This window comes from Dendropsophus ebraccatus, chromosome 13 (assembly GCF_027789765.1).
Source record: "Dendropsophus ebraccatus isolate aDenEbr1 chromosome 13, aDenEbr1.pat, whole genome shotgun sequence".
Classification (NCBI taxonomy): Eukaryota; Metazoa; Chordata; class Amphibia; order Anura; family Hylidae; genus Dendropsophus; species Dendropsophus ebraccatus.
In genome coordinates, this window is record NC_091466.1 from 6846005 (window position 1) to 6872645 (window position 26641).

Here is a 26641-nt window from a genome sequence, read left to right on the forward strand (position 1 = left end):
TCCCCTCCTTCTCCCATGGTAGGAGACATTAATTCTCTACAACCCGGGAAGGTGGCACAAGGTCAGGGCAGGAGACGTTATGTAACAGCTGTCTACATTCTAAGAATCCATTACATCCTGAGCAGGGAGCGTACATGGAAGTGGGAAACCTTCCAAACCTCCCGTCATGGCAAACGTCCAATCCTCAGGCGGTGAGTGTGACGCCAATCCATGGAGGATGCGGCTACCGTCTGGTCTGGATGACAACTTCCCTGTCACTCTGAACTGGGCCCATAGAGAGAACCAGGCAGGGGGACTGCCGGAGAACCCCCTCCCGGGCAGTCTCATACCTTGACCCACCCCAGAGATAGTCTCATTCCTGACCACACCCCAAGGACAGTCTCATTCCTGACAACCCCCCCAGGGCAGTCTCATACCTGACACCCCCCCAAGGCACAGTCTTATTCCTGACAACCCCCCCCCCCCCAGGACAGTCTCACGTCTGACATCACAGGCAGGGCCATCTCTAGTACCAGCAGTGATGCAACTGTCCAGGACATCAACCACCTACAGGCTGTGGGGGAACTAGGGGCGCCTCCACCATTGCCGGGGCGCTGGACACTGGTGTTGAACCAGCCGGAGTCCAACTTACACAATGCTGTAACTTTACCTGGAAAATATCTTCAGTGAAAAGATCTGCAGTAGTAGTATATAGGGGCCGGATAGGAGCCTTTGCCTAATTAGTCTTGTACTCTGCCGAGATGTGAGTGACTTGAAGAACTCCTCATACTCACGTTTAGATAAGTCTTTCCTCTCTGACTGCCTTCTGCCTCTTGGTATCACTGACCGCCTTCTGCCTCTCAGTATCGGAGACTGCATTCTGCTTCTCAGTATCGGTGACCGCCTTCTGCTTTTCTGTATCGGAGACTGCCTTCTGCCTCTCGGTATCGGTGACCACTTTCTGTCTCTTGGTATCAGTGACCGCCTTCTGCCTCTCGATACCGGTGACCGCCTTCTGCCTCTCAGTATCGGTGACCACCTACTGCCTCTCGGTATCAGTGACCGCCTCTGCCTCTCAGTATCGGTGACTGCCTTCTGCCTCTCAGTATCGGTCACCGCCGTCTGCCTCTCAGTATCGGTGACCACCTTCTGCCTCTCGCTATCGGTAACCGCCTTCTGCCTCTTGGTATCGGTGACCGCCTTCTGCCTCTTGGTATCGGTGACGACGTTCTGCCTCTCGGTATCGGTGACTGCGTTCTGCCTCTCTGTATTGGTAACCGCCTTCTGCCTCTCCGTATTGGTGACCGCCTTCTGCCTCTCAGTATCGGTGACCGCCTTCTGCCTCTCCGTATCAGTGACCACCATCTGCCTCTCACTATTGGTGACCACCTTCTTCCTCTCAGTATCGGAGACTGCCTTCTGCTTCTTAGTATCGGTGACCGCCTTCTGCTTTTCTGTATCGGAGACTGCCTTCTGCCTCTCGGTATCGGTGACTGCCTTCTGCCTCTTGGTATCGGTGACCACCTACTGCCTCTCGGTATCAGTGACCACTTCTGCATCTCAGTATCGGTGACTGCCTTCTGCTTCTCAGTATCGGTGACCGCCGTCTGCCTCTCCGTATCAGTGACCGCCATCTGCCTCTCACTATTGGTGACCACCTTCTGCCTCTCCGTATCAGTGACCGCTTTCTGCCTCTCCGTATCAGTGACTGCCTTCTGCCTCTTGGTATCTGTGACCGCCTTCTTCCTCTCCGTATTGGTGACCGCCTTCTTCCTCTCCGTATCGGTGACCGCCTTCTGCCTCTCCGTATCAGTGACCGCTATCTGCCTCTCACTATTGGTGACCACCTTCTGCCTCTCAGTATCGGAGACTGCCTTCTGCTTCTCAGTATCGGTGACCGCCTTCTGCTTTTCTGTATCGGAGGCTGCCTTCTGCCTCTCTGTATCAGTGACCGCCTTCTGCCTCTCCGTATCAGTGACCGCCATCTGCCTCTCACTATTGGTGACCACTTTCTGCCTCTCGCTATCGGTGACCGCCTTCTGCTTCTCAGTATCGGTGACCGCCTTCTGCTTTTCTGTATCGGAGACTGCCTTCTGCCTCTCTGTATCGGTGACCGCCTTCTGCCTCTCCGTATCAGTGACCGCCATCTGCCTCTCACTATTGGTGACCACTTTCTGCCTCTCAGTATCAGAGACTGCCTTCTGCTTCTCAGTATCGGTGACCGCCTTGTGCTTTTCTGTATCGGAGACTGCCTTCTGCCTCTCAGTTTCGTGACCACCTACTGCCTCTCGGTATCAGTGACCGCTTCTGCCTCTCAGTATCGGTGACTGCCTTCTGCCTCTCAGTATCGGTGACCGTCATCTGTCTCTCAGTATCGGTGACCACCTTCTGCCTCTCGCTATCGGTGACTGCCTTCTGCTTCTCAGTATCGGTGACCGCCTTCTGCTTTTCTGTATCGGAGACTGCCTTCTGCCTCTCGGTATCGGTGACTGCCTTCTGCCTCTTGGTATCGGTGACCACTTTCTGTCTCTCGGTATCGGTGACTGCCTTCTGCTTCTCAGTATCGGTGACCACCTACTGCCTCTCGGTATCAGTGACCGCTTCTGCCTCTCAGTATCGGTGACTGCCTTCTGCTTCTCAGTATCGGTGACCGCCGTCTGCCTCTCCGTATCAGTGACCGCCATCTGCCTCTCACTATTGGTGACCACCTTCTGCCTCTCCGTATCAGTGACCGCTTTCTGCCTCTCCGTATCAGTGACTGCCTTCTGCCTCTTGGTATCTGTGACCGCCTTCTTCCTCTCCGTATTGGTGACCGCCTTCTTCCTCTCCGTATCGGTGACCGCTATCTGCCTCTCACTATTGGTGACCACCTTCTGCCTCTCAGTATCGGTGACCGCCTTCTGCTTCTCAGTATCGGTGACCGCCTTCTGCTTTTCTGTATCGGAGACTGCCTTCTGCCTCTCAGTTTCGTGACCACCTACTGCCTCTCGGTATCAATGACCGCTTCTGCCTCTCAGTATCGGTGACTGCCTTCTGCCTCTCAGTATCGGTGACCGCCGTCTGCCTCTCCGTATCGTTGACCACCTTTTGCCTCTCGCTATCGGTGACCGCCTTCTCCCTCTTGCTATCGGTGACCACCTTCTGCCTCTCGGTATCGGTGACTGCCTTCTGCCTCTCTGTATCGGTGACCGCCGTCTGCCTCTCAGTATCGGTGACCACCTTCTGCCTCTTGCTATCGGTGACCGCTTTCTGCCTCTCGGTATCGGTGACCGCCTTCTGCCTCTCGGTATCGGTGACCACCTTCTGCCTCTCGGTATCGGTGACAGCCTTCTGCCTCTTGGTATCGGTGACTGCCTTCTGCCTCTCGATACCGGTGACCGCCTTCTGCCTCTCAGTTTCGATGACCGCCTTCTGCCTTTCTGCAAGCGGCTTACTTGCATCTGTGCTCTACTGTGGATCAGTCCCACCGCTTTTCTCTCTACAGGGGTGACTGTCCTGATGTGAAGAATCCACAGCGTAGGCAAGGGGGTTACTCCTGTAACTCCAGTTACCCCAGGGTTGGGGTCAGCAGTGCATGACTGCTGTAGTCTCTCACACTGGAACAGGTGTTGTCTCTTCTCTTACCAAACACACTATGACTGGCCTAGAGCTAGAACTAACTAACTACACAGGAAGTGGTATAAAAGAGTGTAGCAGGCTAAACCTTCCCTTCTTATCTGCAGCTGTGCACAGGGGGAGTGAGACCCTTAGTGGCTGGAGCAGGGCACAGCAGCCAACTGCACTAACTAGAGCACCTTACAGAACTAGTTTTACCTGGGTGTGTAAAGATAAACAACCCGCAGTGGGACACTACACCATTAGAGCCTTAACTGTAAGAGCAGCCAAAGGACACACTTGCAGTTAAAGGTGGACCTGGCTACTGGGGAGACTACCTACAGGGGGACCTGGCTACTGAGGAGACTACCTACAGGGGCACCTGGCTACTGGGGAGACTACCTACAGGGGGAGCTGGCTACTGAGGAGACTATATACAATGGGGACCTGGCTACTGGGGAGACTACCTACAGGGGGACCTGGCTACTGGGGAGACTACCTACAGGGGGACCTGGCTACTGAGGAGACTACCTACAGGGGGAGCTGGCTACATTATAGTAGGAAGATAAACTGGAAGGGGGGATTTATGAAGACCGGCGTACTGGTAAATTAGGGCCCCCGCACGCCTCGCAGTGAATCCGGCCGGCCAGGCGTCCATACCTGCGGCCGTTGTACCAGCAGATGTAGATTTGGATCATGAATTACCCCTTAACCATGAGAACTCCACAGAATTCTTATATGTGACTCCTAGCAGGCTGCGACACGAGCAGCGGCCCCAGGGGTGGTGGTGTGATGCATTGTGGGACGGCCGCAGTAGTAAACACTGTGCCAGCGCTTCTTAGAAAGCCATTACAGCCTGGCACGGGAACGTTCATGGAAAAGCCTGAGGAAGACTCCGAAGAATGGAGGAACGCTCATCCTGCGTCTCCCGGCAGCCCGGGGTGACAGACGAGCGGAGGGGATACATAGCGCAGGACTGGAGTCATGTGACCCAAAAATGGCCGAAAACTATCAGCGGACTATCAATCCGAGCTCCACGTCCGCCATCAGATGTTTTATATGGAATTCAATGTAATTCCTGGGGAATAAGCAGAAGACGGACGTGTCTCAGGCTATGCTCTGGGGGGACGGACGCCATTTAATGGCAAATAACGGGCGTTGTTTTTAAATAACAGCAATTATTTGCCATTAAGTGACGTCCGTCCCCTCCGTTTCTGCAGTGTGTGAGCATAGTCCAATAAAGTATATGAGAACACATCCTTAGGCGTAAGACGGCCGGATCACGTGAGTCATGTGACCTCTCTGGCAGGATGGCAGTGGGTGGGGCCAGGTGACAGTATTACACAGTATATAGTATTAGGGTACTATTACACCAACAGATCTGACGACAGATTATCTGCCAAAGATTTGAAGCCAAACCCAGGAGTGGATTTAAAAAGAGGAGAAATCCAGTCTTTTCTTTATGACCTGTTCTCTCATTATAGTCTGTTCCAGGGTTTGGCTTCAAATCTTTGGCAGATAATCTGTCATCAGATCTGTTGGTGTAATAGTACCCTTAGGGTCCATGATCGCCCCGTGACCCCGGTGAGACCCGCAGGGGCAGGGACTCATCTACTGCTCCACTAAAATGTGTCAAAGGGGCGGAGCCCTGACAACCACTACATCCTTAGCATATACAAATATATACATATATAGTATACATATATATCAGCCATGAGTGTCATCCATCTCTCTGGTTCACGTGAATGTGTCGCCGAGCGCTGAGTACACGTGAGGAGGAGTCGATAAATCACATAGAGATCATTCATATTTAATTGTAATCATCACTAGAAGGAGGTCACCGTGTCATCTGTGTTATATACAAACCAGGTCACCCAGCTGTCCCCCTAACCCACATCTCATTACATAGCCATACACACAGGCGCGATAGTCTGCAGGATGTGTCACTATGTATCAGGAGGGAGAGAGGACAGAGCAATGTCCTGCAGATCTGTAGAGAGTGTAATAATCTGCAGGATATATCACTATGTATCAGGAGGAGAGGACAGAGCGATGTTCTGCAGATCTGTAGAGGGGTCAGGGGTGTAATAATCTGCAGGATATATCACTATGTACCAGGAGGAGAGAGGACAGAGCGATGTTCTGCAGATCTGTAGAGAGGTCAGGGGTGTAATAATCTGCAGGATATATCACTATGTATCAGGAGGTAGAGAGGTCAGGGGTGTAATAATCTGCAGGATATATCACTATCAGGAGGAAGAGAGGACAGAGCGATGTTCTGCAGATCTGTAGAGAGGTCAGGGGTGTAATAATCTGCAGGATATATCACTATGTATCAGGAGGTAGAGAGGTCAGGGGTGTAATAATCTGCAGGATATATCACTATGTATCAGGAGGAAGAGAGGACAGAGCGATGTTCTGCAGATCTGTAGAGAGGTCAGGGGTGTAATAATCTGCAGGATATATCACTATGTATCAGGAGGTAGAGAGGTCAGGGGTGTAATAATCTGCAGGATATATCACTATCAGGAGGCAGAGAGGACAGAGCGATGTTCTGCAGGCTTCTATATACCCATTTGGGTCCTATTAGACAGTTACACCCGACCTGCAATCATTCCCCATAATACACGGAGCGACAGTCGTTATGGTCACAATTACGAAGCAGCGATGCCCCCCCCCATGGCTCCACCCCCACCTGTAATATCAGTATAATGGACAGTGGTGGTTGCTACGACCGGTGATGGTATAGTCGTGACGCCAGTGCTTGTCCAGCACACAGGTGATGGGGGTATCTGCTTTGTACAGTGGCTGGCTGTGTTACCCACATGGTCGGTGATCTGCTGGGTTGTGATGGGTCCCTTGGGCTCTTGTCACGGTGGTCCTGAGTGGCAATCAACCCACCCGGACTATCGGTACCGCCACCCACAGAAAGGGGAAAAATCACCCAAGGTGTGCGGCTAGTGTGTATAGGTGCTGGTGCGGAGGAAAGGATGACTGAGTCCCAGTGATGGAAAAATATAACTTGTTTGAAGAAGTAGAGGAGAGGTAGTTGTAGCGGTGCTGAAAGAGTTGGAAGTAGAGTAGAGTAGCGTACAGGAGTTTGTTAGCGGAGTCCTAACCCAATGTAGCACTGTGCTCTGCCGGAACTTGAGAGAAAACTTGAGAGTGACTTGTTACCCGTGTATAGACTACAGTCTGACCACCTCCTGCCCTACAGTGTTGAGTCACTGGTCCTCCTAGGGTAATACAAGCCCCAGTCATGGTTACCTGGGTGAAGCTCCCGGGTGTGTCCCAGTTACCTGCACTGCGAGATAGAATCCGTAGACCTTCTTGGTAGCTTTGTTCTATCCAGCCTAGTTCCTCTTGTGCATCAGGATACTGCCCTGCACTTTTTAGACTGGTTTACAGCGTGGGCTAGGATGGTCCCAGACTCTTCTCTCTCTGTAGTGTTTAGCACTGCCTAGTAGAGATAGGATAAGTACTGAAAGAATTAAGTGTCTCTAGCTGCATCTGACCACACGTGTCTTAGACTCAACCCAGACTGAACTGAACTTGTCCCAGACGAGGGTCCTGGCAGAGCCAGGCCCTGGCTTGGCTACCGCAGGGACATCTGCTCTGTGTGTCCTTCTCCCACGAGAATGTGGGTAAAGAGTAACGCTACACTTCCTCCCACCAAGAAACTTCCTACAGGTGCTAAGTAATCTACCCTGTGAGTGGTGGAAAGGAGTGTGTGCAAGAGAAAGAAAGAGATAGGCTAGGAGTAAAAGGGCATCTCCTATAGGTCAGTAAGAGCACATGGTACACACCAAACAGTAACCCTTTCCTAGCTTCAGCTGTGCAACACATAAGAGCATACATATAAAAAATGCTGACATCTACTTGTGAAACCTCAAAGTGCACTCCATCACCATTCAACCTGAAGTAAGAAGCTCTTTTGAGAGGTACAAATGAGAGACGCGAAACACCAGTGGTAGGACACCACACTGTTGTACTAAATGGCGGTAAAATACACGGCCGGAGCATAGAGACTGGGGTCATAGATAGGAGATAGATAGATGGATAGATAGATGGATAGATAGATGGATAGATAGATAGATAGATAGATAGATAGATAGATTGATAGGAGATAGATAGATAGATAGATAGATAGATAGATAGATAGATAGATGATAGATAGCAGGTATATATAGTCAGACTTGCTGTGTGCTATCTGGGTGACACTTCCCCTGTATTCTGCACATTACACCTTGGTTCCTGTCTGGGGGGGAGGGGGAGCTGTCCTGATTGATGACATTACACCTGGCAGGGACACACATCACAGACCCCCTGCAGGGCACAATGCTTTGGTCCTGTAAATATCAGTCCCCATGAGGTCCGGTGTGATTGGCTGCTGCGGCTGTGACTCCTCCCCTCCGTCCCGCCCCCGCTGCTATATAAGCGGCCGCCTCCTCCGCCGGCTCCTCACACCTCCTCCTGTCGTGTATCCTGCCGCCTGATCCCGGATTACAGATGGTTGTACAGATCCGCAGCAGCCGGCAGCCGCACACCAAGATGAGCGAGATCGGGCACCAGCAGCACAAGGTGGAAGCCAACATCCTGGTCCTGGGGGCCGAGAGCGTCGGCAAATCCGGTGGGTGCCTGCTGGATACAGGGTTATAATGTACAGGGGTGCTGGATACAGGGTTATAATGTACAGGGGTGCTGGATACTATATAATGTACAGGGGGTGCTGGATACAGGGTTATAATGTACAGGGGTGCTGGATACCGGGTTATAATGTACAGGGGTGCTGGATACAGGGTTATAATGTACAGGGGTGCTGGATACAGGGTTATAATGTACAGGGGTGCTGGATACAGGGTTATAATGTACAGGGGTGCTGGATACAGGGTTATAATGTACAGGGGGTGCTGTATACTGTATAATGTACAGGGGGTGCTGTATACTGTATAATGTACAGGGGTGCTGTATACTGTATAATGTACAGGGGGTGCTGTATACTGTATAATGTACAGGGGTGCTGTATACTGTATAATGTACAGGGGGTGCTGTATACTGTATAATGTACAGGGGTGCTGGATACTGTATAATGTACAGGGGTGCTGTATACTGTATAATGTACAGGGGTGCTGTATACTGTATAATGTACAGGGGGTGCTGGATACAGGGTTATAATGTACAGGGGGTGCTGTATACTGTATAATGTACAGGGGTGCTGGATACAGGGTTATAATGTACAGGGGGTGCTGTATACTGTATAATGTACAGGGGTGCTGGATACAGGGTTATAATGTACAGGGGTGCTGTATACAGGGTTATAATGTACAGGGGTGCTGTATACTGTATAATGTACAGGGGTGCTGGATACAGGGTTATAATGTACAGGGGTGCTGTATACTGTATAATGTACAGGGGGTGCTGTATACTGTATAATGTACAGGGGGTGCTGTATACTGTATAATGTACAGGGGTGCTGTATACTGTATAATGTACAGGGGTGCTGGATACTGTATAATGTACAGGGGTGCTGTATACTGTATAATGTACAGGGGGTGCTGTATACAGGGTTATAATGTACAGGGGTGCTGTATACTGTATAATTTACAGGGGTGCTGTATACTGTATAATGTACAGGGGTGCTGTATACTGTATAATGTACAGGGGTGCTGTATACTGTATAATGTACAGGGGGTGCTGTATACTGTATAATGTACAGGGGTGCTGTATACTGTATAATGTACAGGGGGTGCTGTATACTGTATAATGTACAGGGGTGCTGTATACTGTATAATGTACAGGGGGTGCTGTATACAGGGTTATAATGTACAGGGGTGCTGTATACAGGGTTATAATGTACAGGGGTGCTGTATACTGTATAATGTACAGGGGTGCTGTATACTGTATAATGTACAGGGGTGCTGTATACTGTATAATGTACAGGGGTGCTGTATACTGTATAATGTACAGGGGGTGCTGTATACTGTATAATGTACAGGGGTGCTGTATACTGTATAATGTACAGGGGTGCTGTATACTGTATAATGTACAGGGGGTGCTGTATACTGTATAATGTACAGGGGGTGCTGGATACAGGGTTATAATGTACAGGGGTGCTGGATACAGGGTTATAATGTACAGGGGTGCTGGATACAGGGTTATAATGTACAGGGGTGCTGGATACAGGGTTATAATGTACAGGGGGTGCTGTATAATGTACAGGGGTGCTGTATACTGTATAATGTACAGGGGTGCTGGATACAGGGTTATAATGTACAGGGGTGCTGGATACAGGGTTATAATGTACAGGGGTGCTGTATACTGTATAATGTACAGGGGTGCTGGATACAGGGTTATAATGTACAGGGGTGCTGGATACAGGGTTATAATGTACAGGGGTGCTGTATACTGTATAATGTACAGGGGGTGCTGTATACTGTATAATGTACAGGGGGTGCTGTATACTGTATAATGTACAGGGGTGCTGTATACTGTATAATGTACAGGGGTGCTGTATACTGTATAATGTACAGGGGTGCTGTATACTGTATTACATCCAGCCGCTTATAATGTACAGGGTGGGGGGTTATTATTTGTGTAGTGTTTTTATGCTTAGTTTATATTACAGGGCTTATATACTGTGTGTGTGTGTGTGTGTGTGTGTGTATATATATATATATATAGATAGATAGATATAGATATATATGCATAAACACTATTACTTGTATGTATAGTATATAGTATAATGTTTATATACTTGTATGTATTTTGCATCCATCTAACTCTGTCCTCTTCTCCTCTGCAGCTCTGACCGTTCGCTTCCTGACCCGGAGATTTATCGGGGAATACGTGGGCACAGGTGAGCTGCTGACCGTGCGCGGGGGGTGGGGTAACGTCTCACCATGTGTCGCCCCCTGGGTTTTGTACTTACTCCTCCTTTGTATTTTGCAGAGTCCATCTACACCCACAACGTCATGGTTGATGGTAGAGAAACCTTCTTCAGCATCTGGGACTCTGTCTGTCCACAGGTAAGAAGACATTGACTATAATCTACAGGGGGGGGGGTGTTATTACGGCACAGACCGGCGCCTCCTTCTGCTCGGGTCTGGTCTGTGCCCTATAAGCTGATGGCAGGTGTAATGGCGGCCATGTTGGTTGATATCTAACAGATCTTCCTCCATCCACAGAACCCGAACCTTCAGACCTGTGTCAGCGAGGAGCAGCTCCGCTGGGCGGACGGCTTCATCCTGGTCTACAGCATCTGTGACCGCGACAGCTTCAACGTGGTCCGCCAGCAGCTCCAGCGCATCCGCCAGATCAAGAAGCGCAACAGCTCGGCGCCCATCATCATTGTGGGAAACAAGCGGGACCTCCAGCACCGGCGGGAGATCTCCAGCGAGGAGGGGCGCCTGCTGGCCATTGCCTCCGACTGTGACTTCTTCGAGATCTCGGCGGCGGAGACCTACCATGGCTCCTTGGTGGTCTTCCATCAGCTGCTGGAGACGGTGAGGGAGAACAGGAGCTCCAGCAAGAAGAACGCCGGCATCAAGGGCATCGTGAGGAGCATGTCCGCCGTATTCGGGAGGAGAAGGACCGAGTGAGGACTCTGCCAATCCTGTGCGTGGCGTTACTTGCGTGTGGTGTTACTTGCATGTGGCGTTACTAGCGGGACTCGATACTAGCGTGTGGCGTTACTAGCGGGACTCCACCGATTTGGCTTGGAAATTCCGAGCTGAGACCAGGTTGGGGTTTGGTGCTCGTCCATGGACCGTACAAGGGGCACTGATGGACTTAACCCCTTTCTCTCCTGCCGTGACTTGATCCCAGAGCAGAATCTGGTTGCTTTGCTGTCCTCGGAGGGGTCACCTCAGCCGCCGGCGCTGTGGTCGCTGTTTTCATTGTATCGTAGCTCGGCGGAATCCAGACTATTATGCAACCTTTAGAAAGTGTTTGTGCTAACACAAGGCATTGCCACGTGCCGGGACACGCTGATGTGCTGTGATAGCCCCCGCTGCCAGCCCACAATGCACTGGGGCAGGACTATAAAGGGCTATCTCGGGGGAGTGTTACTGTTAGAATAATTTGCACTATGTGGGAGACTCTGCCTCTGGTACGGCTCCTCATACACACCGATCACCAGATATGGATTGTCTAGTGATGGAGCAGAGGCGTAGAGCACAACACTGCACAACTCTGCTACATCACTAACTAACAAGAGATGAGACCGCCTCCTTTATATTTGCACAATGGATTGTTAACCCTTAGAATACGGATCCTCGACGGGGTGGGATGACTCTCCGCATCTGTAGCTGCTCTGCTCTGTGTGACTGTGCACAGGCTGTGATTGACATATATATGTATATAGCTGTATATACAGGGAGGAGATGTGTGTGTATATAACTTATATGGGGGTGATGTGTATATACAGGAAGGAGATGTGTATATATAACTTATATGGGGGTGATGTGTATATACAGGAAGGAGATGTATATATATATATATATATATATATGGGGGGGAGATGTGTGTATATATATTATATGGGGGGAGGTGTGTGTATATATAATATATATGGGGATATGTGTGTATATATATTATATGGGGGGAGATGTGTGTGTGTGTGTGTGTATATATATATAATATATATGGGGAGATGTGTGTGTATATATTATATGGGGGGAGATGTGTGTATATATATATATTATATGGGGGTAGATGTGTGTATATATAATATATATGGGGGGAGATGTGTGTGTGTGTATATATATATTATATGGGGGGAGATGTGTGTGTGTGTATATATATTATATGGGGGGAGATGTGTGTGTGTGTGTGTATATATATATTATATGGGGGTAGATGTGTGTATATATAATATATATGGGCAGATGATGCTGTTTACATGAAGATATTTATTTTTACACCATTTTTTTCTTTTCAAATAAAAAAAATTTAAGTTGAAAATAAAAGATGTGATGAGTTATTTCTGTGAGGGAGATATTATATACGGGCTGTGCTGGGGGATATTATATGTGCTGGGGGGGATATTATATACGGGCTGTGCTGGGGGAGATATTATATACGGGCTGTGCTGGGGGGGATATTATATACGGGCTCTGCTGGGGGGGGATATTATATACGGGCTGTGCTGGGGGGATATTATATACGGGCTCTGCTGGGGGGATATTATATACGGGCTGTGCTGGGGGGGGATATTATGTATGGGCTGTGCTGGGGGGGGATATTATATACGGGCTGTGCTGGGGGAGATATTATATACGGGCTGTGCTGGGGGGGATATTATATACGGGCTCTGCTGGGGGGGGATATTATATACGGGCTGTGCTGGGGGGATATTATATACGGGCTCTGCTGGGGGGATATTATATACGGGCTGTGCTGGGGGGGGATATTATGTATGGGCTGTGCTGGGGGGGGATATTATATACGGGCTGTGCTGGGGGAGATATTATATACGGGCTGTGCTGGGGGGGATATTATATACGGGCTCTGCTGGGGGGGGGATATTATATACGGGCTGTGCTGGGGGGGGATATTATATACGGGCTGTGCTGGGGGGGATATTATATACGGGCTCTGCTGGGGGGATATTATATACGGGCTGTGCTGGGGGGGATATTATATACGGGCTGTGCTGGGGGGGGATATTATATACGGGCTGTGCTGGGGGGGATATTATATACGCGCTGTGCTGGGGGGGATATTATATACGGGCTGTGCTGGGGGGGATATTATATACGGGCTGTGCTGGGGGGGATATATACGGGCTGTGCTGGGGGGGATATATACGGGCTGTGCTGGGGGGGGATATTATATACGGGCTGTGCTGGGGGGGATATTATATACGGGCTGTGCTGGGGGGATATTATATGTGCTGGGGGGGATATTATATATGGGCTGTGCTGGGGGGGATATTATATACGGGCTGTGCTGGGGGGCATATTATATACGGGCTCTGCTGGGGGGGATATTATATACGGGCTGTGCTGGGGGGGATATTATATACGGGCTGTGCTGGGGGGGATATTATATACAGGCTCTGCTGGGGGGGGGATATTATATACGGGCTCTGCTGGGGGGGGGGATATTATATACGGGCTGTGCTGGGGGGGATATTATATACGGGCTCTGCTGGGGGGGATATTATATACGGGCTGTGCTGGGGGGGATATTATATACGGGCTGCGCTGGGGGGATATTATATACGGGCTCTGCTGGGGGGGGATATATACGGGCTCTGCTGGGGGGGATATTATATACGGGCTCTGCTGGGGGGGATATTATATACGGGCTGTGCTGGGGGGCATATTATATACGGGCTGTGCTGGGGGGGGATATTATATACGGGCTCTGCTGGGGGGGGGATATTATATACGGGCTCTGCTGGGGGGGATATTATATACGGGCTCTGCTGGGGGGGGATATTATATACGGGCTGTGCTGGGGGGGGATATTATATACGGGCTCTGCTGGGGGGGGATATATACGGGCTCTGCTGGGGGGGGATATTATATACGGGCTCTGCGGGGGGGGATATTATATACGGGCTGTGCTGGGGGGGGATATTATATACGGGCTGTGCTGGGGGGATATTATATACGGGCTCTGCTGGGGGGGATATTATATGTGCTGGGGGGGATATTATATACGGGCTCTGCTGGGGGGGATATTATATACGGGCTCTGCTGGGGGGGATATTATATACGGGCTCTGCTGGGGGGGGATATTATATACGGGCTGTGCTGGGGGGATATTATATACGGGCTGTGCTGGGGGGGATATTATATACGGGCTGTGCTGGGGGGGATATTATATACGGGCTGTGCTGGGGGGGGGATTCTGTATACGGGCTGTGCTGGGGGGGATATTATATACGGGCTGTGCTGGGGGGGATATTATATACGCGCTGTGCTGGGGGGGAAATTATATACGGGCTGTGCTGGGGGGGGATATTATATACGGGCTGTGCTGGGGGGGATATTATATACGGGCTCTGCTGGGGGGGGATATTATATACGGGCTCTGCTGGGGGGGGATATTATATACGGGCTCTGCTGGGGGGGGGATATTATAAATGGGTTGGGGGGTGATGTCACCATGTATAATGAGGATGTATAATAACTTTCTTTAAACTCAGATGTGAACAGAGGAGTGGGCTCCAGATTATAAACACTTTTCCATCATGGTAGTCATCATCCTAATGCATCATGGGGGGTCATCATCCTAATCCATCATGGGAGTCATCATCCTAATCCATCATGGGGGTCATCATTCTTCTCCATCATGGGGGTCATCATTCTTCTCCATCATGGGGGTCATCATTCTTCTCCATCATGGTAGTCATCATCCTCCATCATTGGGGTCATTATCCATCTCCATCATGGGAGTCATCATCCTTCTCCATCATGGGGGATCATCATCCTTCTCCATCATGGGGGTCATCATTCTTCTCCATCATGGTAGTCATCATCCTTCTCCATCATGGTAGTCATCATCCTTCTCCATCATGGGGGATCATCATCCTTCTCCATCATGGGAGTCATCATCCTTCTCCATCATGGGCGGTCATCATCCTAATCCATCATGGGGGATCATCATCCTAATCCATCATAGGAGTCATCATCCTTCTCCATCATTTTTAGCATGTGCGATCACGTGATCCTATAACAATATGGCGTTGAGGTATATCCCTATGACGCACATACAGTATATAGATTGCCTGTATTCAGCTACATTGAGTGTAGTTGTTCCCTATTAATCACTTGAAGGCGAAGTCATTATAACAATCTATTCTAAGTGAAGAGGAAGGAACAGAAACAAGTCGCAGTAGAGGACGGAGACACTGTCATACATCATCCGGCCCCAGGGGTCATGGCCGTGGCCTCAGGACCTTGTGTGTCACAGCCATCTCATTCCCAGCCACCAATCACAGATCAGCTTTCATTTTACAAACTGCACCAGAGAGATGATAGGAGGACGCTGGGTGGTCGCTGGCGCCAAGAAGGTGACTGGAGGAAGATCAAGGTTGGAAGAAATGGTGATCACAGGGACGGAGACCCCAAATGGTCCTGATGACCTGCAGTGTGCGAGACACCATGCATAGACATGGAAGGAAACCTAAAAACTCACTTATTATAGTAAAATGGACGACGCGTTTCAAAGGATAATTCCCTTTTTCATCAGGTCCATACAAGAACTGCTGTTACATAAACCTTTATAACAGCGGGAGGCGGAGCGGCCCAGGTGATCATAAAACACCAGTATTACACCTATAGAGCCACACTTCCCACTATAATACACTAATATCACTGGTTTATGTACGGACCTGATGAAAAAGGAAGTTCTCAGAAACACGTCGTCCATTTACAATAATAGTGAGTTTTTTACTCTCAGCTTGGTCCGCTCGCAGTTCCTTGCACCCTGCAGGTCATCAGGACCGATTTGGGTTTGTTCCCCGACATTGACTGTTTCTGCCGACCTCGGTCTTCACTCCTTGATGGATTATACAGATTCCAGGTCTTGGCTTTGGAGAAGGCACCATCCATACAGCGTAAGCTTCTAAGGGCCTTCAGCGGTGTTGTGCCCACACAAGGACCGAATAAGATGAGAATACATTTGTTTTCACAAACCCAGGACTAACACAACAACACATATAGCGCCCCCTTGTGTTTCTTTTCTTACTTATCTGGTTCTTTAGACATTGGCCTCGTAAATATGACCCCAGCATCACCATCATCAATGATCTACTTGGCAACAGCCCCAACTGTGTTGGGACAATTACAGGAAATTGGGTGAAAAATTGGGTGTTTTTGGTACATTCCCATCTGTTTCAGGGTATTCCCAGACAATCCTGAGATGGGGCTGAAGTACACATACTCTCCTCTTCCTCTGTGTCTGGTCCCCTTTCTCCTGCTCACAGCTCTCCTCTTCCCCTGTGTCTGGTCCCCTTTCTCCTGCTCACAGCTCTCCTCTTCCCCTGTGTCTGGTCCCCTTTCTCCTGCTCACAGCTCTCCTCTTCCCCTGTGTCTGGTCCCCTTTCTCCTGCTCACAGCTCTCCTCTTCCCCTGTGTCTGGTCCCCTTTCTCCTGCTCACAGCTCTCTTCTTCCTCTGTGTCTGGTCCCCTTTCTCCTGCTCACAGCTCTCCTCTTCCCCTGTGTCTGGTCCCCTTTCTCCTGCTCACAGCTCTTTTCTTCCCCTGTGTCTGGTCCCCTTTCTCCTGCTCATAGCTCTCCTCTTCCTCTGTGTCTGGTCCCCTTTCTCCTGCTCACAGCTCTCCTCTTCCCCTGTGTCTGGTCCCCTTTCTCCTGCTCACAGCTCTCCTCTTCCCCTGTGTCTGGTCCCCTTTCTCAAGATCACAGCTCTCCTCTTCCCCTGTGTCTGGTCCCCTTTCTCCTGCTCACAGCTCTCCTCTTCCCCTGTGTCTGGTCCCCTTTCTCCTGCTCACAGCTCTCCTCTTCCCCTCTGTCTGGTCCCCTTTCTCCTGCTCACAGCTCTCCTCTTCCCCTGTGTCTGGTCCCCTTTCTCCTGCTCACAGCTCTCCTCTTCCCCTGTGTCTGGTCCCCTTTCTCCTGCTCACAGCTCTTTTCTTCCCCTGTGTCTGGTCCCCTTTCTCCTGCTCACAGCTCTCCTCTTCCCCTGTGTCTGGTCCCCTTTCTCCTGCTCACAGCTCTCCTCTTCCCCTGTGTCTGGTCCCCTTTCTCCTGCTCACAGCTCTCCTCTTCCCCTGTGTCTGGTCCCCTTTCTCAAGATCACAGCTCTCCTCTTCCCCTGTGTCTGGTCCCCTTTCTCCTGCTCACAGCTCTCCTCTTCCCCTGTGTCTTGTCCCCTTTCTCCTGCTCACAGCTCTCCTCTTCCTCTGTGTCTGGTCCCCTTTCTCCTGCTCACAGCTCTCCTCTTTCCCTGTGTCTGGTCCCCTTTCTCCTGCTCACAGCTCTCCTCTTTCCCTGTGTCTGGTCCCCTTTCTCCTGCTCACAGCTCTCCTCTTTCCCTGTGTCTGGTCCCCTTTCTCCTGCTCACAGCTCTCCTCTTCCCCTGTGTCTGGTCCCCTTTCTCCTGCTCACAGCTCTCCTCTTCCCCTCTGTCTGGTCCCCTTTCTCCTACTCACAGCTCTCCTCTTCCCCTGTGTCTGGTCCCCTTTCTCCGGCTCACAGCTCTCTTCTTCCCTTGTGTCTGGTCCCCTTTCTCCTGCTCACAGCTCTCCTCTTCCCCTGTGTCTGGTCCCCTTTCTCCTGCTCACAGCTCTCCTCTTCCCCTGTGTCTGGTCCCCTTTTTCCTGCTCACAGCTCTTTTCTTCCCCTGTGTCTGGTCCCCTTTCTCCTGCTCACAGCTCTCCTCTTCCTCTGTGTCTGGTCCCCTTTCTCCTGCTCACAGCTCTCCTCTTCCTCTGTGTCTGGTCCCCTTTCTCCTGCTCACAGCTCTCCTCTTCCTCTGTGTCTGGTCCCCTTTCTCCTGCTCACAGCTCTCCTCTTCCCCTGTGTCTGGTCCCCTTTCTCCTGCTCACAGCTCTCCTCTTCCCCTGTGTCTGGTCCCCTTTCTCCTGCTCACAGCTCTATTCTTCCCCTGTGTCTGGTCCCCTTTCTCCTGCTCACAGCTCTCCTCTTCCCCTGTGTCTGGTCCCCTTTCTCCTGCTCACAGCTCTCCTCTTCCTCTGTGTCTGGTCCCCTTTCTCCTGCTCACAGCTCTCCTCTTCCCCTGTGTCTGGTCCCCTTTCTCCTGCTCACAGCTCTCCTCTTTCTCAGTGTCTGGTCCCCTTTCTCCTGCTCACAGCTCTCCTCTTCCCCTGTGTCTGGTCCCCTTTCTCCTGCTCACAGCTCTCCTCTTTCTCAGTGTCTGGTCCCCTTTCTCCTGCTCACAGCTCTCCTCTTCCCCTGTGTCTGGTCCCCTTTCTCCTGCTCACAGCTCTCCTCTTCCTCTGTGTCTGGTCCCCTTTCTCCTGCTCACAGCTCTCCTCCTCTTCCTCTGTGTCTGGTCCCCTTTTTTCCTGCTCACAGCTCTCCTCTTCCTCTGTGTCTGGTCCCCTTTCTCCTGCTCACAGCTCTCTTCTTCCCCTGTGTCTGGTCCCCTTTCTCCTGCTCACAGCTCTCCTCTTCCTCAGTGTCTGGTCCCCTTTCTCCTGCTCACAGCTCTCCTCTTCCCCTGTGTCTGGTCCCCTTTCTCCTGCTCACAGCTCTCCTCTTCCCCTGTGTCTGGTCCCCTTTCTCCTGCTCACAGCTCTCCTCTTGCCCTGTGTCTGGTCCCCTTTCTCCTGCTCACAGCTCTCCTCTTCCCCTATGTCTGGTCCCCTTTCTCCTGCTCACAGCTCTCCTCTTCCCCTGTGTCTGGTCCCCTTTCTCCTGCTCACAGCTCTCCTCTTCCCCTGTGTCTGGTCCCCTTTCTCCTGCTCACAGCTCTCCTCTTCCCCTGTGTCTGGTCCCCTTTCTCCTGCTCACAGCTCTCCTCTTCCCCTGTGTCTGGTCCCCTTTCTCCTGCTCACAGCTCTCCTCTTCCCCTGTGTCTGGTCCCCTTTCTCCTGCTCACAGCTCTCCTCTTTCTCAGTGTCTGGTCCCCTTTCTCCTGCTCACAGTTCTTCCATACATTCTTCTTCTCTCGTCATACCCCATTACAGACAAGCACAAGGAATAGCTCGCTGGGGCTGTTTTATTGGTCAGTGCTGCAGGCAAGCTGTAAATAGAGAATTCACCGTATACATAGTAACATATCAGGATTAAAGATCTGCAGTTAAAGGGAAACACCACTTTTAGTTATTGTCAAACACATTATTACCACCAGGGGACATGGTATTCAGCAATGCTCATGGTCCTAGTCCTCCTGGATCTAAGAAGGGACAGAGGAGCTCTCTAGACTCTGACGTCTCCTTTCCCGGACTCGGGCCCTCGCTCTCTCGATATCGGTGAGGGCTCTCTTGTCATTGGTGAAGGCTTGGTAGAGGGAAACACCGGCTTGCGGACTGCTTACTAAGCGTTTCCTGTTTGGAGTCCATCGTGAACGTAAGGAAGACTCTGGCTGGCTCTTACTGGGTGTCACCTTCTGCGATGGCTCATCCTTGGAGATCTTCTGTACAGTCAGAGCCTCTATGATGACATCAGAACATCTCTTTAGCTGCAATAGAACATGGTGGTTATTCAAAATAAAATCATGAAGAATTGGTGTTGTGGGTTTCTAAGAAAGCGAGGTGAGAAACATTAATACTATGGTTCTCCTGCTATCACCTTCTTACACTGGAAGCCACTTCCTGTCCGCCATGTCGGCTCCTATTGGGTTAATATTACTTTCACCAGGTCACCATAGATCTTCCTTCTATCAGCTCTTCCTGTCAACCAATCAGGCATGCCCAACTGAAACGTATGTAAAGTCTGCTCCCGACTACAGAGGTGCAAGTGCAAGATACCAGGACTCTAAGTGCCTTACATAATTATCATGAAAGGGAATCTGTCAGCACCTATTCTGCTTCTGAGATGCTGACAGTGTGATGAAGGTCTGTGTCTCCTAGTGCCGTGTGTCACCTTTCTTTTTCAGATGGGTGCTGCTGTACTTTGTCCCCAATCTGTGCCGTAATTGTCTTCCCAACTGTCAGAGGGGCAGTGGTGATGTCTTCATGCCGCACTTCGGCCCGCCTCACCACTACCGCCTCCCAGCTTCTCTTGAATGTTCATGGCGCTTGTCCCCCGGCCTCCTGGTGACATAATCTTTAGCTGCATGGTTCTGTGTAATTACGGGCGCTCTCGCGGCCTGATTTGCGCATGCGCCGTAGTCATCAGAGCGGCACTGAGGTATAGGCTTTGGTCCTCCGTGAGCCTGCGCCGCTCCGACACACTACGGCGCATGCGCGAATCAGGCCGCGGGAGCAGCTAAAGATGATGTCGCCAGGAGGCCGGGGATGGGCGCCATGAATATTCAAGAAGCTGGGAGGCGGTAGTGGTCAGGCGGGCCGAAGTGCAGTATGAAGACATCACCACTGCCCCTCTTTGACAGTTGTGAAGACAGTTACGGCACAGATTGGTGACAAAGTACAGCACCTATCTGAAAAAGAAAGGTGACACACGGCACTAAGAGACACAGACCTTCATCACACTGTCAGCATCTCAGAACCAGAATAGGTGCTGACAGATTCCCTTGAAGGAAAAGGTCAACTTTTACAACGACCAGCTTTAGTGTGAATCACCATTAGATGGGCTTGGTGTAAGGCCTGCTCATCGAGGCTAGACTAGTTGGAGCCAGAAATGTCTCCAGATCTATGTGGAGGAACATGGCCGGTCAGATGGATCCAGATATCCGTGGAGGAACATGGCCGCTCAGATGGTTCCAGATCTTTGTGAAGGCACATGGCCAGTCAGATGGATCCAGAACTCTATAGAAAAACATGGCCTGGTAAGATGGATCCAGATCTCTGTGGAGAAACATGGCCAGTCAGATGGATCCAGATCTCTGTGGAGCACTGTTTTCTTCTGCCGTCCTGGATAATTTAAATTTCCCTCCAAAGCACACTTTTCCTTTTTTTTTTAACCTCATCCTTATTACAGGCACATGGCTGGTCAAAGAGATCCAGATCTATGTAGAGGAATATGGCCGGTCAAATGGATCCAGATCTCTGTGGAGAAACATGGCTGGACAGTAGGATCTAGATCTCTGTGGAGGAACATGGCCGGTCAGATGGATCCAGATCTTTGTGGAGAAACATGGCCGGTCAGATGGCTCCAGATCTCTGTGGAGAAACATGGCTGGATAGATGGATCTAGATCTCTGTGGAGAAACATGGCTGGACAGATGGATCTAGATCTCTGTGGAGAAACATGGCCGGTCAAATGGATCCAGATCTATGTGGAGAAACATGGCTGGACAGATGGATCTAGATCTCTGTGGAGAAACATGGCCGGTCAGATGGATCCAGATCTCTATGGAGAAACATGGCTGGACAGATGGATCTAGATCTCTGTGGAGAAACATGGCCGGTCAGATGGATCCAGATCTCTATGGAGAAACATGACTGGTCAGATGGGTTCAAATCTGTCTGGAGAAACATAGCCAATCACATGGATCCAGATCTTTGTGGCACCATGCTAATGGTAGATCAGAATTTGGCACAAGCAGCATGAATCAGTGAACCCTTCATGTCAGGTGTGAACAGGCTGTAATGGTGGGGTGGGGGAATGTTTTCTTGGTGCACCCTTGCTCCTCTGATACCAGTGGATGGATGTTTGGACTGTTAGGGTTATCGATAAATTGTGGCCGACCACATTCATTCCTGTATGGCAGCTGTTTCCGTTGTGGCAGAAGGACAAAGCTTCTACAATCTACAGGACTTGTATAGTCATGGATTGGCTCCAAGAACATGACTGAGTTTTCCTTGCTTCCCTTCCCTCTACAGTCACCAGATGTTGATGCTATAGATTTCTCTGGGATGAGGTAGAGCCGGCTGTTCAGCACATAACAGAACCTCCGTATAATGTGTGGCATGAACTGCGAGGATTGGACCAATAGTCCTGAGGAAGTGGGATGGTGCCATGGTGGACTGCTCCAGATGTGAAGGTAAAAAAAAATGTCCAACACTTTACTAGAAGGGGGGGGGGGGGGATATACTACGGGTATGACCACATTGAAGATGAACAAGGAGGCAGCAAAATGAGAAACCGATGGACAAACTATAGAAGGAGGTCACTTTAAATCAACTAGTGTGAAAATATACAGGGTCACTTTCCAGCTAAACACGTCCCTTTGCTCTCTGGTTCCCGTAAGGTGACACGTCCTTTGAGGTAATCTTCGCGTCAATGGTCTATTTTTTAGTTGATGAAACTAGGTCGAGGCAGAAGAAACTGTGCAATATTGAGGGCAAGAGCCTGTAATGGGCGATAATGGCCGTTGCCACTTCACCCACTTTTCGGACAAATACAATTGGGATAAAGTGTGCCCCGTGGCATTCTGGGAGACCATTACCCAGTGACACAACAGTGCCTGACATTGCACTCGGCAGCACTGACCTGCCTCAGCGATCACTCACAGACTCTCAGACCTCACAGAAGGAGGTCTGCAATTAGTCGTGGTTTCTTGAAAAAGGTGCAATTTACGGAATAGGGTGCGTCTGGCTGTGTGTAGAGCAAAGCAAAAAACTGAGCATAATATGGGCTTTAGGGTACACTCCACTTGCAGCCCGTCTCTCTCCATCATTGTACAGCTTAATGTGTGGTGTCCCACCACTGGTGTTTGTTTCTCTTCTCTTATGCACCTGTCGCAAAAGTTTCTTTCTCCAGGTTAAGTGGTGATAAAGATGTCAGTGTCTTTTATTTGTATCCCTATGTATTCCACAGCTAAGAAGGTTCATGGGTTAATGGTTTGTGTCTTGTTGACCAATAAGAGCTGCTCTCTTCTTTTCTTTCTTTTTCTTTCTCACACACTCCCCCCCACCACTCACAAGGTAGATTACTTAGTCCCTGTAGCAAGTTAGTTACTTGGTGGAGGAAGTGTAGTCAATAGTCTTACCCAGCTTCTCGTGGGAGAAAGACACAGAGCACTAGTATCCCTGCTGTAGCCAAGCCAAGGTCTGGCTTATGCCAGGGCCCTTGTCCGGGACCAAAAGTCAGTGTAGTCTAGTCTAAGACACGAGTGTGTGCAGATGTGGTTAGAGACAACCAGTTCTTTTAGTATTCCTACTATGCAGTGTTAAACAGTAAAAAGGGAGAAGAGTCCAGGAACACCCTTGCAATGAACCAGTATAAAAGGTGCAGGGCAGTATTCTGAGACACAAGAGGAACTAGCCTGGATAGGACAGAGCTAACAAGGAAGGTCTACGTATCCTGTCTCGCAGTGCAGGTAACTGGGACATCCCCCGGGAGCTTAGCTTTACCCAGATAACAAAGACTGGAGCTTGTATCACCCTATTAGGACGGGTCACTTGACACTGTAGGCCATAAGGTGGTCAGACACAGTCTAAACACGGGTACAAGTAAATTTCTCACTCTACAAGTATTCTCTAAAGGTTCAGCAGAGCACATTGCTACACTGGGTCAGGACTCCTTCTACCAACGCTTCTCCTCCACTCTACTCTCCAACTACTGCTACAACTACCCCTCTTCTACTCTCTGCACCTCCTCAAGCACAAACAGGTTCAAGTATTAAAGTCCATGTGAAGATTTATCTATTTTACTGAAGTGTATTGTTTTACTGAAAGATTCCACTGTAAAGTTGTTATATTTTCATATCACTGGGACTCATATTCAGTACGCACCAGCACCTATACACACTAACCGCACACCTTGGATTATTTTTCCCCTTTCTGTGGGTGGCGGTACCGATAGTCCGGGTGGGTTGATTGCCACTCAGGACTACCGTGACAAGAGCCCAAGGGACCCATCACAACCTGGCAAGTCACCGACCATTTGGGGAACAGTACAGCCAGCCACAACACATAGCAAGTACCACCATCACCTGTGTGCTGGACAAGCGCTGGTGTCACGACTATACCATCTTCGGCTGAGCTGATATAACAACAACTAACCAAGCGCAACCTACCACAAATACAGAAGAGGGGATCCTGCTACCCTAAATCTCTATAGTCATCCTCAGAAGGAGCAACATGGAGGACATTATAGAGCAGAACTAAGCAGTGTAAGCTGTGAATCCAGCCCCAGGGTGGATCTAATGCTCACTATAAGCTCCTGCAGACTATCTAGTCTCTTTCTTTACTTCTTGCTGTCTCCAAATAACCAATCACTTTATATTCTCCCCTTTCATCTCCTTACACTTAGAGGGGAAGCACATAACGGGGGAGGATCGGGGTATGATGACAATCCATCTCTGTGCCCGGGTGATCAGCAGTATCGGGGTATGATGACAATCCATCTCTGTGACCGGGTGATCAGCAGTATCGGGGTATGATGACAATCCATCTCTGTGACCGGGTGATCAGCAGTATCGGGGTATGATGACAATCCATCTCTGTGACCGGGTGATCAGCAGTATCGGGGTATGATGACAATCCATCTCTGTGACCGGGTGATCAGCAGTATCGGGGTATGATGACAATCCATCTCTGTGACCGGGTGATCAGTAGGATCGGGGTATGATGACAATCCATCTATGTGACCGGGTGATCAGTAGGATGAGGGTATGTGTGACCGGGTGATCAGTAGGATGAGGGGATGTGTGACCGGGTGATCAGTAGGATCAGGGGATGTGTGACCGGGTGATCAGTAGGATCAGGGGATGTGTGACCGGGTGATCAGTAGGATCAGGGGATGTGTGACCGGGTGATCAGTAGGATGAGGGGATGTGTGACCGGGTGATCAGTAGGATGAGGGGATGTGTGACCGGGTGATCAGTAGGATGAGGGGATGTGTGACCGGGTGATCAGTAGGATGAGGGGATGTGTGACCAGGTGATCAGTAGGATCAGGGGATGTGTGATCGGGTGATCAGTAGTATCGGGGTATGAGGACAATCTATATCCTGTTGTTAGGATGGGGGCAGCATGTAGTGTTACGGCTGATGTGGGGTGACACCTGGGCGGCCGTTGCAGGGACAGGTGACATTACTCCATATTACGCTCTCATTATGTGATAATGTGTCCGATAATCCACCGAGGAGGAAATGGAAGTGCTTAATCCTTCCTGACTGTTCTCTGCAATTATCACCTCAGGGACCTCAGACCGCAGAGTCACCGCTCAGCACCCATCCCTGCCCTACCCAGAAGGCCGAGCAAGAGGAAAATTCCCAGACTGACTTATCCGAGATCCCGCCCACTGCGCCTCCACAGCCGAAAACACTGCACAAATCCCTGATACATATCCTGCAGAGTATTACACCCCAACATGCAGAACATAACTCTGTCCTTTCTTCCTCCTAAAATGTAGTGATATATCCTGCAGATTATTACACCCCGACATGCAGAACATCGCTCTGTCCTTTCTACCTCCTAATATGTAGTGATATATCCTGCAGATTATTATACCCCTGACCTCTCTACAGATCTGCAGAACATCATTCTGTCCTTTCTACCTCCTGATACATAGTGATATATCATGCAGATTATTACACCCGACATGCAGAACATCGCTCTGTCCTCTCTACCTTCTGATACATAGTGATATATCTTGCAGATTATTACACTGACCTCTACAGATCATCGCTCTGTCCTCTCGATAGATAGTGATATAGCCTGCAGACTATTACACCCCTGATCTGCAGACTATCACTCTGTCCCCCTGATACTCTGTATACACATTTTATTCTATTATTGGAGTTATAAATACACTGGCTCTTTAACCCCTGCCTCCCCGGCTCCGTACGGCGTCTTTCTTCATCTGATCACTGGCGGTTTTATATTTAGAAATCTATTAGTCTCAGAGAAATCCATTATAACAATAGCGCTGGATAGTTCTGGGTATAAAGCGGAGAGACGTGTGGTATATATAGAGGCGGTATTATGTGATCAGTGGTCGGGGGACACTCAGCATGTAAGTGGGTCAGCACATGGCGGCACACGGAGAGCCCATACTGTGCCGGCCGCTGGGGCTTATGTCAGATGGGCCGCACACAACACAAGTACAGACTGGCGGCCATTGTACTCACTACCTCAGCCTGTGTCATTCAGGAGATCTGTATATATATATATATATATATATATATATATATATATATATATATATATATATATCTATATATATATCTATCAGGAGGAGATGACACCTGACTGCTGGGGGACAACCAATATGGCGGCCATTGTACTCACTTTTTTTTAAAAGGTTTTATTTATACATTTTTTCATAACCAACAGTTAGAAAACAAAACAAAGAACAAAAGAGAAAAAAAAAAAAAAACAAAACCCAGGAACAAAACAACGGCCATTGTACTCACTACCTCAGCCTGTGTCATTCAGGAGATTAGTGTATATATATATATATATATATATATATATATATATATATATATATATATATATATATATATATCAGGAGGAGATGACACCTGACTGCTGGGAGACAACCAATATATGGCGGCCATTGTACTTACTACCTCAGCCTGTGTCATTCAGGAGGTGTGTGTGTATGTGTGTATATAT

The 26641-nt window shown here is 49.7% G+C and overlaps 3 protein-coding genes across 3 annotated transcripts in view; 1 reads left to right on the forward strand and 2 right to left on the reverse strand.

Annotated features, from left to right (window-relative positions):
- Window positions 1-775: 775 nt before the first annotated feature.
- Window positions 776-4271, reverse strand: LOC138771370 (uncharacterized). Its single transcript, XM_069951018.1, has 7 exons — window positions 4176-4271; window positions 2961-3426; window positions 2607-2914; window positions 2262-2532; window positions 1508-2215; window positions 1096-1433; window positions 776-994 (listed from the first exon to the last, which is right to left on the reverse strand). Exons 1-7 carry the CDS (start codon window positions 4269-4271, stop codon window positions 776-778), a joined length of 2406 nt encoding a protein of 801 aa, XP_069807119.1.
- Window positions 4272-8056: 3785 nt separating this feature from the next.
- LOC138770967 (ras-related and estrogen-regulated growth inhibitor-like protein) lies at window positions 8057-12059 on the forward strand. The gene is made up of 4 exons (XM_069950325.1): window positions 8057-8203; window positions 10376-10429; window positions 10522-10598; window positions 10758-12059. Exons 1-4 carry the CDS (start codon window positions 8083-8085, stop codon window positions 11169-11171), a joined length of 666 nt encoding a protein of 221 aa, XP_069806426.1. The 5' UTR covers window positions 8057-8082; the 3' UTR covers window positions 11172-12059.
- A 7158-nt stretch (window positions 12060-19217) lies between these two features.
- Window positions 19218-26641, reverse strand: part of LOC138770965 (perilipin-2-like) — a 38748-nt gene continuing 31324 nt past the window's right edge. The window contains exon 7 of the mRNA XM_069950321.1: window positions 19218-19690. Within this exon, the coding sequence (XP_069806422.1) occupies window positions 19406-19690 (285 nt within the window). The 3' untranslated portion in view covers window positions 19218-19405. The remainder of the gene's footprint in view (window positions 19691-26641) is intronic.